Raw genomic sequence first — 13,129 nt, 5'->3', positions numbered from 1 at the left:
ACTCTGTGAAGCAGGCTTCATTTCTGCCTGCCCTTCCAGAGTGCACTTGGAAATTGGTTTTAGAATTAAGAATCCATATTCATTTTCTGACAGGCTATTCCAAGTATGCCTGTCACTACTCTCAGCTGAGATGGGCCCTAGGTAACAGAGTTACAGAGACGCTCTCTGCAAGCATCTCAGCAATGGGGGCATGAGCCGGTATTGGGCACCTGTGGCGATGCAGGGCCTGTGCTACATGCTGGGAGTTTTCCTCAATAAACCCACAATGCAGTTATCCACGCAAGCCCATGAGTTATCCAGTTGCTTGGTGAGTATCAGTGTACACAGGGAAAACGAGTGCCATGGGCCAGGGTGACAGTGTTCTCTGAGCCTAGAGCCTGGGCTCTGTAGATCACCCAGCTGGCCTGGAGACAGTGGTGTCTTGAATCTATTTTTTTTTTCCTTTCTTTTCTGTTTTCTTCTCTTTCTTTCCTTTCCTTTCTTTTTTCTTTCTTCCTATTAAAGTTAGCTTACAAAGCAGTGAGATTCAATGTGTCATGGGAATTCTCTTTTGTTCATTACATTTTATTTTATTTGAGACAGGATCTCACCATGTTTCTCTGGCTGACCTAGAGCTCCCTATGTAGACCTGGCTGGCTTCAAACTCACAACAGATTCCCCCCCACCCCCCTACTTCTGATTGCTGGGATATGTCACCTCCCAGCTGGACATTCTCTTTTGAGTTGGAGAAATCTTCCCTCCACAGCTGTATGATAAGCTCCCTGGCAGAAGGCACTCTGCCTTAAAATAGTCACCAAAATGGCAACAATATCTACCACTGGCCACAAAAGAACTGGTGAGATCTGAATGTATGTCTATGCACCAAATGAGTGCAAGCAGAACTGGTAAGTTCTTTGTGAATCCCTGGACTCTGAATTGCAAATGCACATCGTGTTCCTATTCGGTACTTTAAAGAATCCTAGTGACTTATCAAAGCCATAGAGCAAGCGGAGACCCAAGTGCAATTGGCTGCTTCTGTCTAGCCCAACGCCCTCTGCTGGTCCATCCTGTGAGTCATAAGGGTCGTACACAGGGTAGCTTAGTAATAGCAGGAATCCAGGAGGATTATGTCTTACTGTTCTGGGGGGTGGGAAGCCAAAGGCACCCTCCTCAGTGTCTTCGGTCTTTTTGAGCCTCTCTCTCTCTCTCTCTCTCTCTCTCTGTTTGTTGGATAGCAACTCTCTAAGTAACCCCAGCTGGCTCCAAATTCACTATGTAGCACAAGCTGGCCTCCAACTTACTAGCCTCCTGCTGCAAGTGCATGCATGATTCACCATGCACAACTTGGGCATGCATGATTCACCATGCACAACTTGGGGCTTCTTTCATCTGGGCAACTCTAACTACAATGGCTCTGACATGGTGACCATTGAACTTCCAAAGTCCCCACACTTGACATCATGCTTTCAAACCATGAATTTGGGTGAGATACAGATATAGTCCATAGCATCAACAGTGAGTGGCACTGTTTGAACAAGCTCAATGCTGCTGCGTGCGGTGAATGTGCATAAAGAGGTTAAAACGAGCCTAGGTATGTAGTGGCCATGCACCAGACTCCAAGGAGCAGGGGCTGCGGGATCCACCATGCTCCCCTGCAGATTCCTCAGCTGTTTATATGTTCCTGCCTTACAATGAATGTCCTGGCTTGGCGTTGTGAATTTTTATATTGTTATTGTTGTTGTTGTTATTATTGTGTGATTCTGATGAGGGGAAAGGAGCATGCTACAGCATGCATGTGGAAGTCAGAGAACCTTGTGGAATCAGTCCTTTCCTTCCAATTTTATGTGAGTTCTTGGGGTTCCCAGCTTCCCAGGCCTGTGCAACGATTGCCTTAACAAGCCTAGCCGCTCCTCCTGCCCCAAGGTATTATACTTTGAGACCGTTTCTCCTTTCAACCCTTAGTATTTAATCTGGGAAAGCAACCTTCACTTTACCAACTCCCTTCTTAACACAGTGCAACAAATTCTTACTAATATAACTTCTACCAACTCAAAAGAGCCCAAGTCTATAAACCTCTTGAAAACTCAGTAAAAGATGGAAAACATAGCCATACCAAGAAGAAATGAGTGTCACCAACTACTGACCAGCTTGGTTACCACTATTTTATTCTATCTCCTTCATCTCTATTGAAATTCCTCAGACCAAATGAACAGATGGAAAGAAAACAAGTTATAGCCCCCTTATGCAATGGCGTTGCCTTGGGGCTACTAATGGAAGGCTCTTTAGTCCTGTCTTATAAATTATTCTGCAATACAATAATTCTTTCTTCAGAAGAAACTGCTGGGGCAGGTGTGATGGCTCAGCAGGTAAAGGCACTTGCCACTTAACGGATGACTTGATTTAGTCTTTGGTACCTGTACTGGCTGGTTTTGGGTGTCAACTTGACACAGGCTGGAGTTATCACAGAGAAAGGAGCTTAAGTTGGGGAGATGCCTCCACGAGATCCAGCTGTAAGGCATTTTCTCAATTAGTGATCAAGGGGGAAAGGCTCCTTGTGGGTGGGACCATCTCTGGGCTGGTAGTCTTGAGTTCTATAAGAGAGCAGGCTGAGCAAGCCAGTGGAAGCAAGCCAGTAAAGAATATCCTTCCATGGCCTCTGCATCGGCTCCTGCTTTCTGACCTGCTTGAGTTCCAGTCCTGCATCCTTTGGTGATGAACAGCAGTATGGAAGTGTAAGCCGAATAAACCCTTTCCTCCCCAACTTGCTTCTTGGTCATGATGTTTGTGCAGGAATAGAAACCCTGACTAAGACAGTCCCCATATGGTGGAAGACAAGAACTCCTACAAGTTGTCATTTGACTGTTATATCATCACACATAGGCACCAATACCACAGTGTCAGCCTGTGGTACACAGCCACTTTAGGAAGAGATACTAAAGAAGACATGAGACTTGGGTCCAGATAGCTTTGCACCCCAAGAATCCATGCTTATTAGTCATGTGTTCTTGAGTAGTTAACCTAAGGTGGTCATAGTTTTTCTATGTGTAAAATGGGCTAAAATAGTATTTGTCCTACATCACTTTGGAGAGCTGGCCAGTCTAAGTGAAAGGACACCAGCAATGGCCTAGAAAGTGTCCCACAGACTCTGGTTGTTTTTGTTCATAGACACTACTTGAAGCTACAATGGGAGTGGGGTGAGTCTCTAGCTTTGGAGTCTATGACAGTCTAGGACACAGACTTAGCAGAGGGGCTGATGTCACCACCTTCTACTGTCTTCTGGTGATACACTTTAAAACGTTATCATTCACTAACCAAGCACTTCTCATATCCTGGACATACCACCCCACTTGTTATTATGAAAAGCCCCAGTTTTAATTGAGTAGATAAAATTCAAAAGGCCACATGCAAGATAAAGACACAAGGCTGCTCAAAGGCAAATGTTGGACTTGAACCTACGTCTCTATGACCTTGTAGACTTGGGCTTCTTCCACTAAACTGCCCTAAGTCGCTGGTGGCACATGAGTGGAAGGCAGGGAGTAAGGGAAATAAATCTGAGTAATACTACCTAGAAAATAGTACTCAGGAGGATTATACTGGATCCAGGAAAACCTAAGCTTTATATGAACATGAAGCAGTCCGTGTTCCCAATACCACACTCCCTATATATCCACCCCACTCAGAAAGACTTCGTAGTCAGAGGACACCCTTTTTAAGTGACACACACCACAAGACTTTGCCATTTTCTTACCCATGTTTCAAACATGTCCTCTGGGCGCAAGCGACGTAGGGTGGGTCTGAAAAACAAAGGAGTGCCCTTGAGTAAGGTTCACCACTGAAGAAACTAAGCCTCAGCCCATGCAAAGATGGCTTTGGCTTCTCCGCCTAAGCCCAAGGAGCCCTGATTTCATCTCTGCCCACAAGGAAGCAGAGCTTTTCCACCAGCCCTGTCAGGAGAGAGCTAGGCCCAAACCCACTCAGCCCAGTCACAGCCTTCTTAGATCCAAGGCCCACCAAGGGTATGGGGATGGTCAGAGGGAAAAGAGATAGCACCTTCCTAGTGACCTCTCATCATAGATAGAGACCACTCCTGAAAGTCCAGAGCCAACCAAGAACAAGGAAATGGGACAGACAACAATTATTGAAATATAGAATGCCAGTTTTTGTCATCAGGATCATCCATCAGAAACACAATAGATGTCATGTTTACCCTCCCAGCACTGACTCTCTTCAGGGACAAAGACTGTCCAGGCGTAGGGATGGGGTGCTTCAGGCTCAGTGAATACATTTGTCTATGATATGGAGGGAGGAGAGGTGACACAGTGGACCCACTACCATGTTCCATATTCCCAGATAGCTCTTCCCTCCAGAGCAGAGGCAGAGGGCTCCAGCTGGTGGGCCAGCCCAGGCCAAGACCTCTTGTTTGTGTAACTAGACCTCACCACACCCATCTGTTTACACATTGAGCAAGGATGCTTATACGATAGGATCCCAGAGCAGAACAGCTGCAACAAAGGCCATTTGCCCCCAGAACTGTGTAAATATTTACTATGTGGTTCTTCAGTGAAAAAGTTTGTGGATCCCCTGCTGGAGATGCTCTGAGTCTTAGCAAATATCCCTATCCTGGGAGCTATCTGTAGAACGTGTGGAATTGTCCCGGGTTATATTATTTAATTATTGAGACTTATCTCATGGCTGTGACGTTGGGAGAATACCAGCTCCATAGGTTGGAGAATAGCCAAAGTTGCTCCCATAAAGCACCTGGAATGTTGTTCTACCCACAGGAGGTTGTCGCTGAAAGTATAGAGTTTCATCTGTATCTTACTCTGGCTTGGGGTGGGGTAGGGGTCTGCACTCGAAGGAGGTAGTTTAACCCTACCTGCAAGTGTAGAACCTTATTCAGAAGTGGTAACATCCTTGATACTGGTCAATGATTGACAAAGCCACACTGGCCAGTTTTGTTCTCCTGGGTCTTACTCTAGGTTGTTGCTCTTCGTGGCTCTGGCCTGTCAACACTGACATCCTCCCACCCCATCCTCTACATGTTATCTCAGGTACCTTTGATGTTCCTTCACAAACTCCACAAGCTCCTCTTCTGTGTACGGTTTGTTAGGGATGACGTTGGGCTCATCCATAAATGGCTCATAGAAGCCAACTTCGTTCATCTTCAAGGATAACTTCTTTGCCACCTGTAATAAGCAGAAATCGGATTATCGTTCATTCAAATGCTAGCTTAGAGTAGCAGTGGCCTACCTACCCAAGAGTTGGTGCTTGTGTGCTTTGGTAACAACATGCAAGATTCTGGGCAATTTTAACTTAAATGTTGAAGTAGCAGGGACTTGTATTCCTTGTGGTCTGGGCTGGACTTATCTTTGATCAAAGAAAGCTCAATAGAAAAAGACTCATCTGGAGAGTGAGGGCCTACATGTGTCATGGAGTGGTTGGAATAAAAAGTGGGGAAGGTCAGTGCATGGTTATCTTCCCTCTGCTGTGTTTGCTAAGGCTGGAGGAGCGAGCAGATGGTAAGAGAACATGCTCACTGGGTGGCCTTAACAGAGCTAATTTGGATGGAAAAGGCAATTGATGAAAACCATTAGAGCACATAGGCTCACAGAATCAAAAGCCAATCCATTCACCTGTCTTCTGATTGCTAGTTAAGCTGAAGGGTGGAACCTATTAGGGTTCAGTCTCTGTACCAAGCTTGCTAGGTGTTTTGTTGGGGCCTAATGGCTGTCCAGCTGAAAGATAACTAGCTTTTGCATAGGAGAGAAAGGCTTCCAGGGGCATAGGACTTTCAGTGCTAAACTCTGGGTTGTTCCCAGGAAGCCAGGATGAATGGCTCACTCTATAACTAACCTCAAACAAAGTGCCTATAGCCTGACAGATTGTCTCTTTTGGTTAAAGAGGCCACACACCAATGTGTTGTCAGGGAAGAATGGTTGCTGTGTTTGGCTGCTAAGTTGCTGAGCTCAGGACCTCTCGCTGTGACATGCTTTGAGAGGCCTGGAATGTGCAGGGCTCAATGGGAAGCCAACTGCTCTTCTCTAGCTTGCCCATGGCTCAAGAAAGCACAGGATGGAACAATAGCTCCCTGTAAACTGCACAGCATTGCCTTGGAGCTGACACCTTCTGGTGGCAACCACAGTGTGGTGATCCAGTAACCCAGGGGTTGGGACTAGTAGGGGAGGCATGAGTGTTACATAAGCTCTTACACAAGGAGGTCCACTCACATTTGCAAGGACCATTGCTTGTTATTAATCCCAGGTCAATCTATTCCAAAACAAGCGTTTTCATTCCAACATCCTATGTGGAGTTCATGCAAACAGAGCTCCAGTCAGGCTGGGCCTGTGGAAGCCCAATAACCCCAGCACGAGGAGGGGCTGAGGCAGGAAGATCACAAATTTGACATCAGATTAAACTAGAAATAGTCCAAGGCTAGCTTCATTTATGAAGATCTTGTCTCAAGATAAAAAATTTAAAAGTGGGCTGAAGTGGGATGAAGTTTGGTAGTAAAGACCTGCTTCGTCTGGCATGCATGGGGTTCAGTCCCCAGCGAGAGCGAGAGCGAGAGTGAGAGCGAGAGAGAAGAGAGAGAGGGAGAGGGAGAGGGAGATGGAGAGGGAGTGTCAGGGAGACAAATGACACAGATACAGGCCAGGACCAGTATTGACCCAATCTTTTGTACAGCCACCTCTGGTACAACAAGCTTGAAAATGACAGACTCTTCTCTGAGTTCACTTACACACTCTCTGTTCTAAGAACAGGCTTCTGGGGGATGAGAAATGATTTTTATGAACAGAAACTGTAATACTGTCAAGCACATGGCCTTCTTGCTATGTGCTGGCCACAGCTGTAAAGTGATTAGGTTGCTTCTGCTGTGTGATGCTCACTCTGATTGGATGTGGTCAGAGCTATCTCTGCTCTGTTTTACATACAAAGAACAACTTGGGTGAGCGATTCATCAGGATCATATACAGAGAGATGGGCAGGGCTGCGCTCTCTATTTTCTCATGTCCCAACATCCCTTTTCTTTTGAGAATTCCCTTCTCCGTGACCATGCAAAGAAAAAAGTCTGCAGATATTCTGTAAACACTGCACCAGCAGCAGACATTCTAACGAGATGTTTCTATGTCTTTCTATCACTTGCTCTCAATAATCCATCCCACATCCCGGAAAGTAAATATGACCTCCTAAAAGCAAGAGCTGTTCAGAACCACATGTCAAGCGGCGCGTGCATGCATATGTGTGCACATGTGCCTGTGTCCTCGGATGCCACTGCCTGGGTCTGCAATGCTAAGTCTATGCATGTAAAATTGGATGGTTGAGGCCTTACGTTGTAGTCTGAAAGAACCTACTTAAAGATCTCCAACAATCTCTTGGATCTTCTCTCCCTCACTCTCCATGGAGCACCCTTTCCTTGTACTTCATTTGCTTCCAGCTGTGTGTGCATAATTGCATCTTGGATAGCAAGGACTGAGGAGAGTGGACAGGCTGAGGAATTTGTTAGTTCAGTTTGTTGACGTTTTTTGTTTGTTTGTTTGTTTGTTTGTTTGTTTAGTTAGGTCTTCTGTGTCCATGGCAAGACTCTAGCAAAACCTGGCTCGTGAGTCTTGCAATTACATGACAACTCGTTGTGCTCTCAGATACCAAACAGTTCCACAAAATAGAAAACTACCCAGACTTTCCTTTTTTCTTTTTAGTTTTTTTTTCTTTTAGTTGGAATAAAATTTTGGAGCTTTCAAGAAAGCTAGCAAGGACAAAGAGAGTTTTCCTGGCATTTGCATATACAGGGATTTTGAGTCATGACATCGCTGCAGTTGAACAGGCCAGGCCTGTGGTCTGCGACGAAGAATCAGCTGAGCAGGAACTTGGGGACTTTCTCTACATCCGTCCTCTCCGTCAGCTCCTTTGGGCTCTGGTGTGATTCAGAACTGATTAAGTTTTCACTTCACTGCTCCCCAGGCAGAAGGAGAAGTGCAGGCCAGAGTGGTTCTCAATGGTTAGAGCCACAAGTCTCAGGCTGCCACCGGTTGCAAAGGTGGACTTCAGCCTTTTGCTTCCACCACCTCCTCACAGGGGCTGAACTTGAGGAGAGTCTGATACCAACTGTGTGTCCTGCAAAGTTTCCTGGGAAGAGTTTGTTTTTGTTTTAAACTTTCCCTTTCTAGAGCTTTAAAAAGATTGCTCAGCAGTTAAGAGCATACGCTGCTCCTGCCGAGGACTATATCTGTTCCGGGCGCCCATGTTAACAGACTCACAGCCGCCCGTAACTCCAGGTCCAAGGGGATCTGATGCCTCTGATGTCTGTGGGTTCCTGTTCTCTCTCTCTCTCTCTCTCTCTCTCTCTCCTCTCTCTCACTCACACACACACATAAAGTCACATAATTAAAAAATCCAAAAACTATTTCAGATTCCTGTATCTTGTCACAAATCTAAAACAAAAAACAAAAAACAAATTTCCTGGACTAATCCCATAGATTAAGGGTTTTTTTTTCCTTTTAATTTCTTTATCATATTTATTTGTGTGTGTGCATGCTTATGTGTGTATGTGTATGTACATGCATGTGTCAAATGGGTAGATATGGAGGTCAAAGGACAACTTATGAGAATTAGTCCTTCTGTCCACTGTGTGAGTCTCCAGAATTGATCCCAGATTCTCAGGCTTGATAGCAATCACCTTTACAGCTGAGCCATCTCGTTGGCCCACACCAAGACTTTTAAAAGTTCATTAGAAGCCAGGCATGGTGGCACACGCCTTTAATCCCAGCACTTGGGAGGCAGAGGCAGGCGGATTTCTGAGTTTGAGGCCAGCCTGGTCTACAAAGTGAGTTCCAGGACAGCCAGGGCTATACAGGGAAACCCTGTCTCGAAAAACAAACAAACACAGAAAAAAGACAAAAACAAAAAACAACAAAACAAAACAAAACAAAAGTTCATCAGAGGAACCAAGATCAACTGACTTCAGTTGGGAACTACTGATTTTCACATCTACACCAGTAGCCGTGTCCTCCCGCCCTCTTTATAATTCACTTCTTGATTTGTTATTTATTTTTGGGTTTTTACTAATTTTCTGCTCCTTCAATTTCTCTCTCATATTAAATTCTAAATTTTACAGGGCCAATTGCATGTCTTGCTTGAAACTGTTGTGTTTTGGGAGCCAAGAAGTCACTCAATAAATACTTCCTAAATGAATAGATGAATTCGTTGAATCCATGAAAGAAAGACCACTGTGTTGAATAGTTTTCTCAGTGTGTGAAAACCTGGACCCAAACTGTGTTCCTAACAGTGGTTTCTTCCCAGGCCTTTTAATGTCTGCTTCACGTCTTTTTTTTTTTTTTTTTTTTTTTCAGCTTGGATTTGCCGTCTCCAATTATTTGGGGATTTTCTCTCCTTGACTGGTGGCCAAATGTCCTTGTTGCAAACAAGACTGTCTTCCACTTCCCCAGTTGTATTACTTTTTCTGGTCTTCAGCTCTTTCGCCTCCTGCTGGACATTGTTGAGGCTGCGACCGTGCCTTCTGAATCCCACCACCTCCCACTGGGCACCACCTTCTGCAGGATGGGTGTGAGTCCCAGGTGGCATTAGGCTGGTCCCCATTCTGTGTTCTATAGGGAGGTGCAGAGATGGCCTTTCTGTTTTTAAAAGGTGTGAGCCACACAAGGCCACATGCGCAGCCATGCTTACGATGCTGGTTTCCTTGTTAGTACAGCAGCTTTGGAAATTCCCTGGCTTCCCCTTCTTCATAGCCACAGACACGGAATCACACTCTGGGTAGATTGGAAGCTAGTTCTACAAATACTACCCTGAACCCGGAACAGCATGTCACTCAGAAGACTAGGGCCCTGGCGATTAGCTAAGCCCACCTGCCCAGCCCGCTTGCCTTTCTTCCCTTCAGATGAACTTTCTTTTTACATTAAAAAAAAAATTACACTGGGCTGTATCAGGCCTTTGTTATGCAACTGTATAATCCTCCATACTTTAATGCCCTCTCCTGCCATCTTTCAATGCCCCCTCCCCTACATTCCCTTCTGTTTGCAGCCTCTATTTTATGTCACGTGTACTATAGGATTTTTATGAATCTACATAAAATATAGAACTCATGCATTAGAGAAAACGTGATAACCATGTTCTTTAGACTGACTCCATTCACTCCACGTAACGATCGCCAACTCCATCCCATTTTCCTGCAACACAGTTAACTTCACTTTTCTTTATGACTGAAAAAAAGTTCATTATGTGTATATATCATTTTATTGATTTTTACGTGTTGTCTTAGTTAGGGTTTTACTGCTGTGAACAGACATCATGACCAAGGCAGCTCTTATAAGGATGACATTTAATTGGGGCTGGCTTACAGGTTCTGAGGTTCAGCCCATTATCATCAAGGTGGGAACATGGCAACATCCAGGCAGGCATGGTGCAGGAGGAGCTGAGAGGTCTACATCTTCATCTGAAGTCTGCTAGTTTAAGACTGACTTCCAGGCAGCTAGGGAATCTTATAGCTCACACCCACAGTGACACACCTACTCCAACAGGGCCACACCTTCTAATAGTGCCACTCCCTGGGCAGAGCATATACACACCATCACATGTGTACAGATGGTCTGTACAGCACTTCTGAGTGTGGTTCCTGGAGAGGCCAGAAGAGGGCATCAAAGCTCCTGGAACTGGAGTTACAAATAATTATGATCCACTTTATGGGTGCTAGGACTTGAACCTGGGTCCTTTGGCAAATCAGTCAATGCTTTTAACTGCTGGGCCACCTCTCAAGCCCCACATTTCCTTTAACTGCATCTCTGTTTATGAACACCTGGGCTGATTCTATTAGATTAGTTCTTTTCTTTTCACCAGGGTCTCAAGTGTCCAGGCTGGCCTTGAACTCCCTATGTAGCCGAGGATGGCCTCCAGCATACTGTTTATGCAGTGTTGGAGATCAAACCTAGGGCTTGGTTCATGTTGGGCAAGTGCTATAACAACTGAGCTATATCCCCAGCCCTCAAAGCTCTTAACCTACAATCTCTTAGTCACCCCTGCCTGCATCAGCAAACCAGCAGCCATGATGAATCCAATTTGGGCTTCTGCACTCACCTTTGCCTAATAACCTGTCTGGGCCTCTCCTCCTGTGTCTAGATGTCTTTTTACTGACAGCGGTTCCTATAGCTAGCTAACATCTACTGCATAAGCAAACTCTAGCCACACACACACACACACACACACACACACACACACACGCTACCTGAAGCTTCCGTCTCTGAGCACAGCTATCCAGAATAGTCTTTCATGTCAGTCAGGACTCAGGTACATCCAGTCTTACCAGTCGCTGACTATGTGACTTCAGTTGAATGCATCTGTCACTCCCTACTTTGATTATTCCCTCTACACACTGAGAATACTGCCCCCCCACCACCCCCCCACCCCCCCCCCCCGTTATGGGCCTTTGAGAGGATAGGATTGGTCCTTGCCCGTAATAAGCACTTAAGGTATGATCATTATCACTATCTTGCTATCAATTCTAAACCTCAACCAATCGGGGCAAGTGTTCTTTGACTTTACATTGCATTGGAATCATTAGTTAGCCCTTCCTTTTGGTTTTCGGACTGGAAGACAGGGACTGTATTCTCAGAAGTGGTTTCCCAGCGTCCTCTAACACTTCCTGACAAAGAGGCTAAGAAGGATAGTGGAAGAGTTCAAACCTTGATTGTCCTCATTGCCGAACGTGTTTAAATGGGGTTTTCATGGGTACTTACCGCCTTGTCAAAGGTGGCAAAGAACTTGATGTAAGGCTGGAAGTGTTCAGCTGCCTCTTGGAATGCTTTGTAATCTAGGAGAAAAGAGAGAAATGTTTGCAAGAGGCAAACTGCTCACTTGGAGAGAATGGTGTTAGACAGCTATTTAATACCATTTAAAAAATAGTTGAAGTTTAAATTGACTGGTGTTCAGTGACCCAAGAAGAGCCTCCTTCCACCACAGGTTTGTGGACAGAAAGCAGGACATATAGGAAATTGAAGAAAAAGAAGAAAAAATTGGACCCCCCCCCCAAAAAAAACCTCCTTTCAACCAAGTGCGTAGAATTAAAATTGTACCTGCTGAAGTCACAGTTTCCACATAGATGAGCCCCAAGTAGGAAGGAAACTCACCGCCCCGGGTTTACAATTAAGAGAAAAACACTGTCCCGTAAAGTACTTTAAGCTTCTCCAAAGGTGGGCTCCTAGTTTTCTTATGTTTGCTTTCCCTTTTTAAAAGCAGTTTAGTTTCATAGCCCTCCTCTCCACCCTCCATGTCTGCCCCCTTTCCATGTTCCCAAGCCCTGGGGTATGGGGCGGCGGACTGTTGCCACCAGACAGAAAACCGGTAAGGTCCAGAAGATCCAGGACCCTGGTAATTCTCATAATTGAAAATGATAGGCATTTAAATATACTCCTGACCAGGTTCCTATCCAGGACGTGACCGTGACACCCCACTGAGAGGACTGTGTCAATCAGTAATGTAGACACTGCACCTGAAGTCCTTCCACATGCAGATGAGGCATCCCTAGCATCTCAGAACAAGCCAATAGAAAGTGCCTGCCTCTAGATTTCAACCCACCTCCAAGTGTTTAATAAGGTCCTATCCACAAGGAATAAAGTGGGCGAGTTATTTCACCAACGATCATCTGAGAGCGCCTGTCTTATTGAGCTGTAACACTCCAGGGGGAGTGGGGGGTCCTTTCCTAAGCTGGACCTCAACCCAGCCCAACCAGCCAGGGTGCTTGCACTTGACTGCAGCCACTTCCTGCTTTGTGGCCCCGACTTTGGCTCCTAGCTTCCAGCTGTACCCCAGCACACAGACCTACCCAGACCAGCACTAGGGGACAGGGGTTGATAGAGATGTCCACTCTACACTGAAAACTCATGCCCTGTCCACACTGAACACTCACAGTCTTATTCTCTGCTCTTACCTACTGCAGTAAGAAGCTGTTTGACCAGACTTGTCCTGGAACTCACTATGTAGACCAGGCTGGCCCCAAACTCAGAGATCCAACCTGCCTCTGCATCTCAAGTGATGAGATTAAATACTCTGAAAATATAAATATCTAGAAGGCAGTTTGATAACATGAGATATAATGTGGGGGTCATGTCAGGAATTCAGGGGGGCAGTGAGGGATGAATAGAGT

At 45.5% G+C, this 13,129-nt stretch overlaps 1 protein-coding gene across 2 annotated transcripts in view; it reads right to left on the bottom strand.

The window, feature by feature from the left end:
- The window catches only part of Casq2 (calsequestrin 2), a 60,100-nt gene that overhangs the window by 14,801 nt on the left and 32,170 nt on the right, over positions 1–13,129 (bottom strand). For both annotated transcript variants that reach the window (NM_001355663.1, NM_009814.4), the window contains exons 5-7: positions 11,724–11,797; positions 5,035–5,165; positions 3,728–3,773 (exon numbers count right to left, since the gene is read on the bottom strand). In NM_001355663.1, the coding sequence (NP_001342592.1) occupies positions 3,728–3,773; positions 5,035–5,165; positions 11,724–11,797 (251 nt within the window). The remainder of the gene's footprint in view (positions 1–3,727; positions 3,774–5,034; positions 5,166–11,723; positions 11,798–13,129) is intronic.

Source organism: Mus musculus, chromosome 3 (genome assembly GCF_000001635.26).
Source record: "Mus musculus strain C57BL/6J chromosome 3, GRCm38.p6 C57BL/6J".
Taxonomy (NCBI): domain Eukaryota; kingdom Metazoa; phylum Chordata; class Mammalia; order Rodentia; family Muridae; genus Mus; species Mus musculus.
This window is presented reverse-complemented; position numbering and strand designations above follow the sequence as displayed.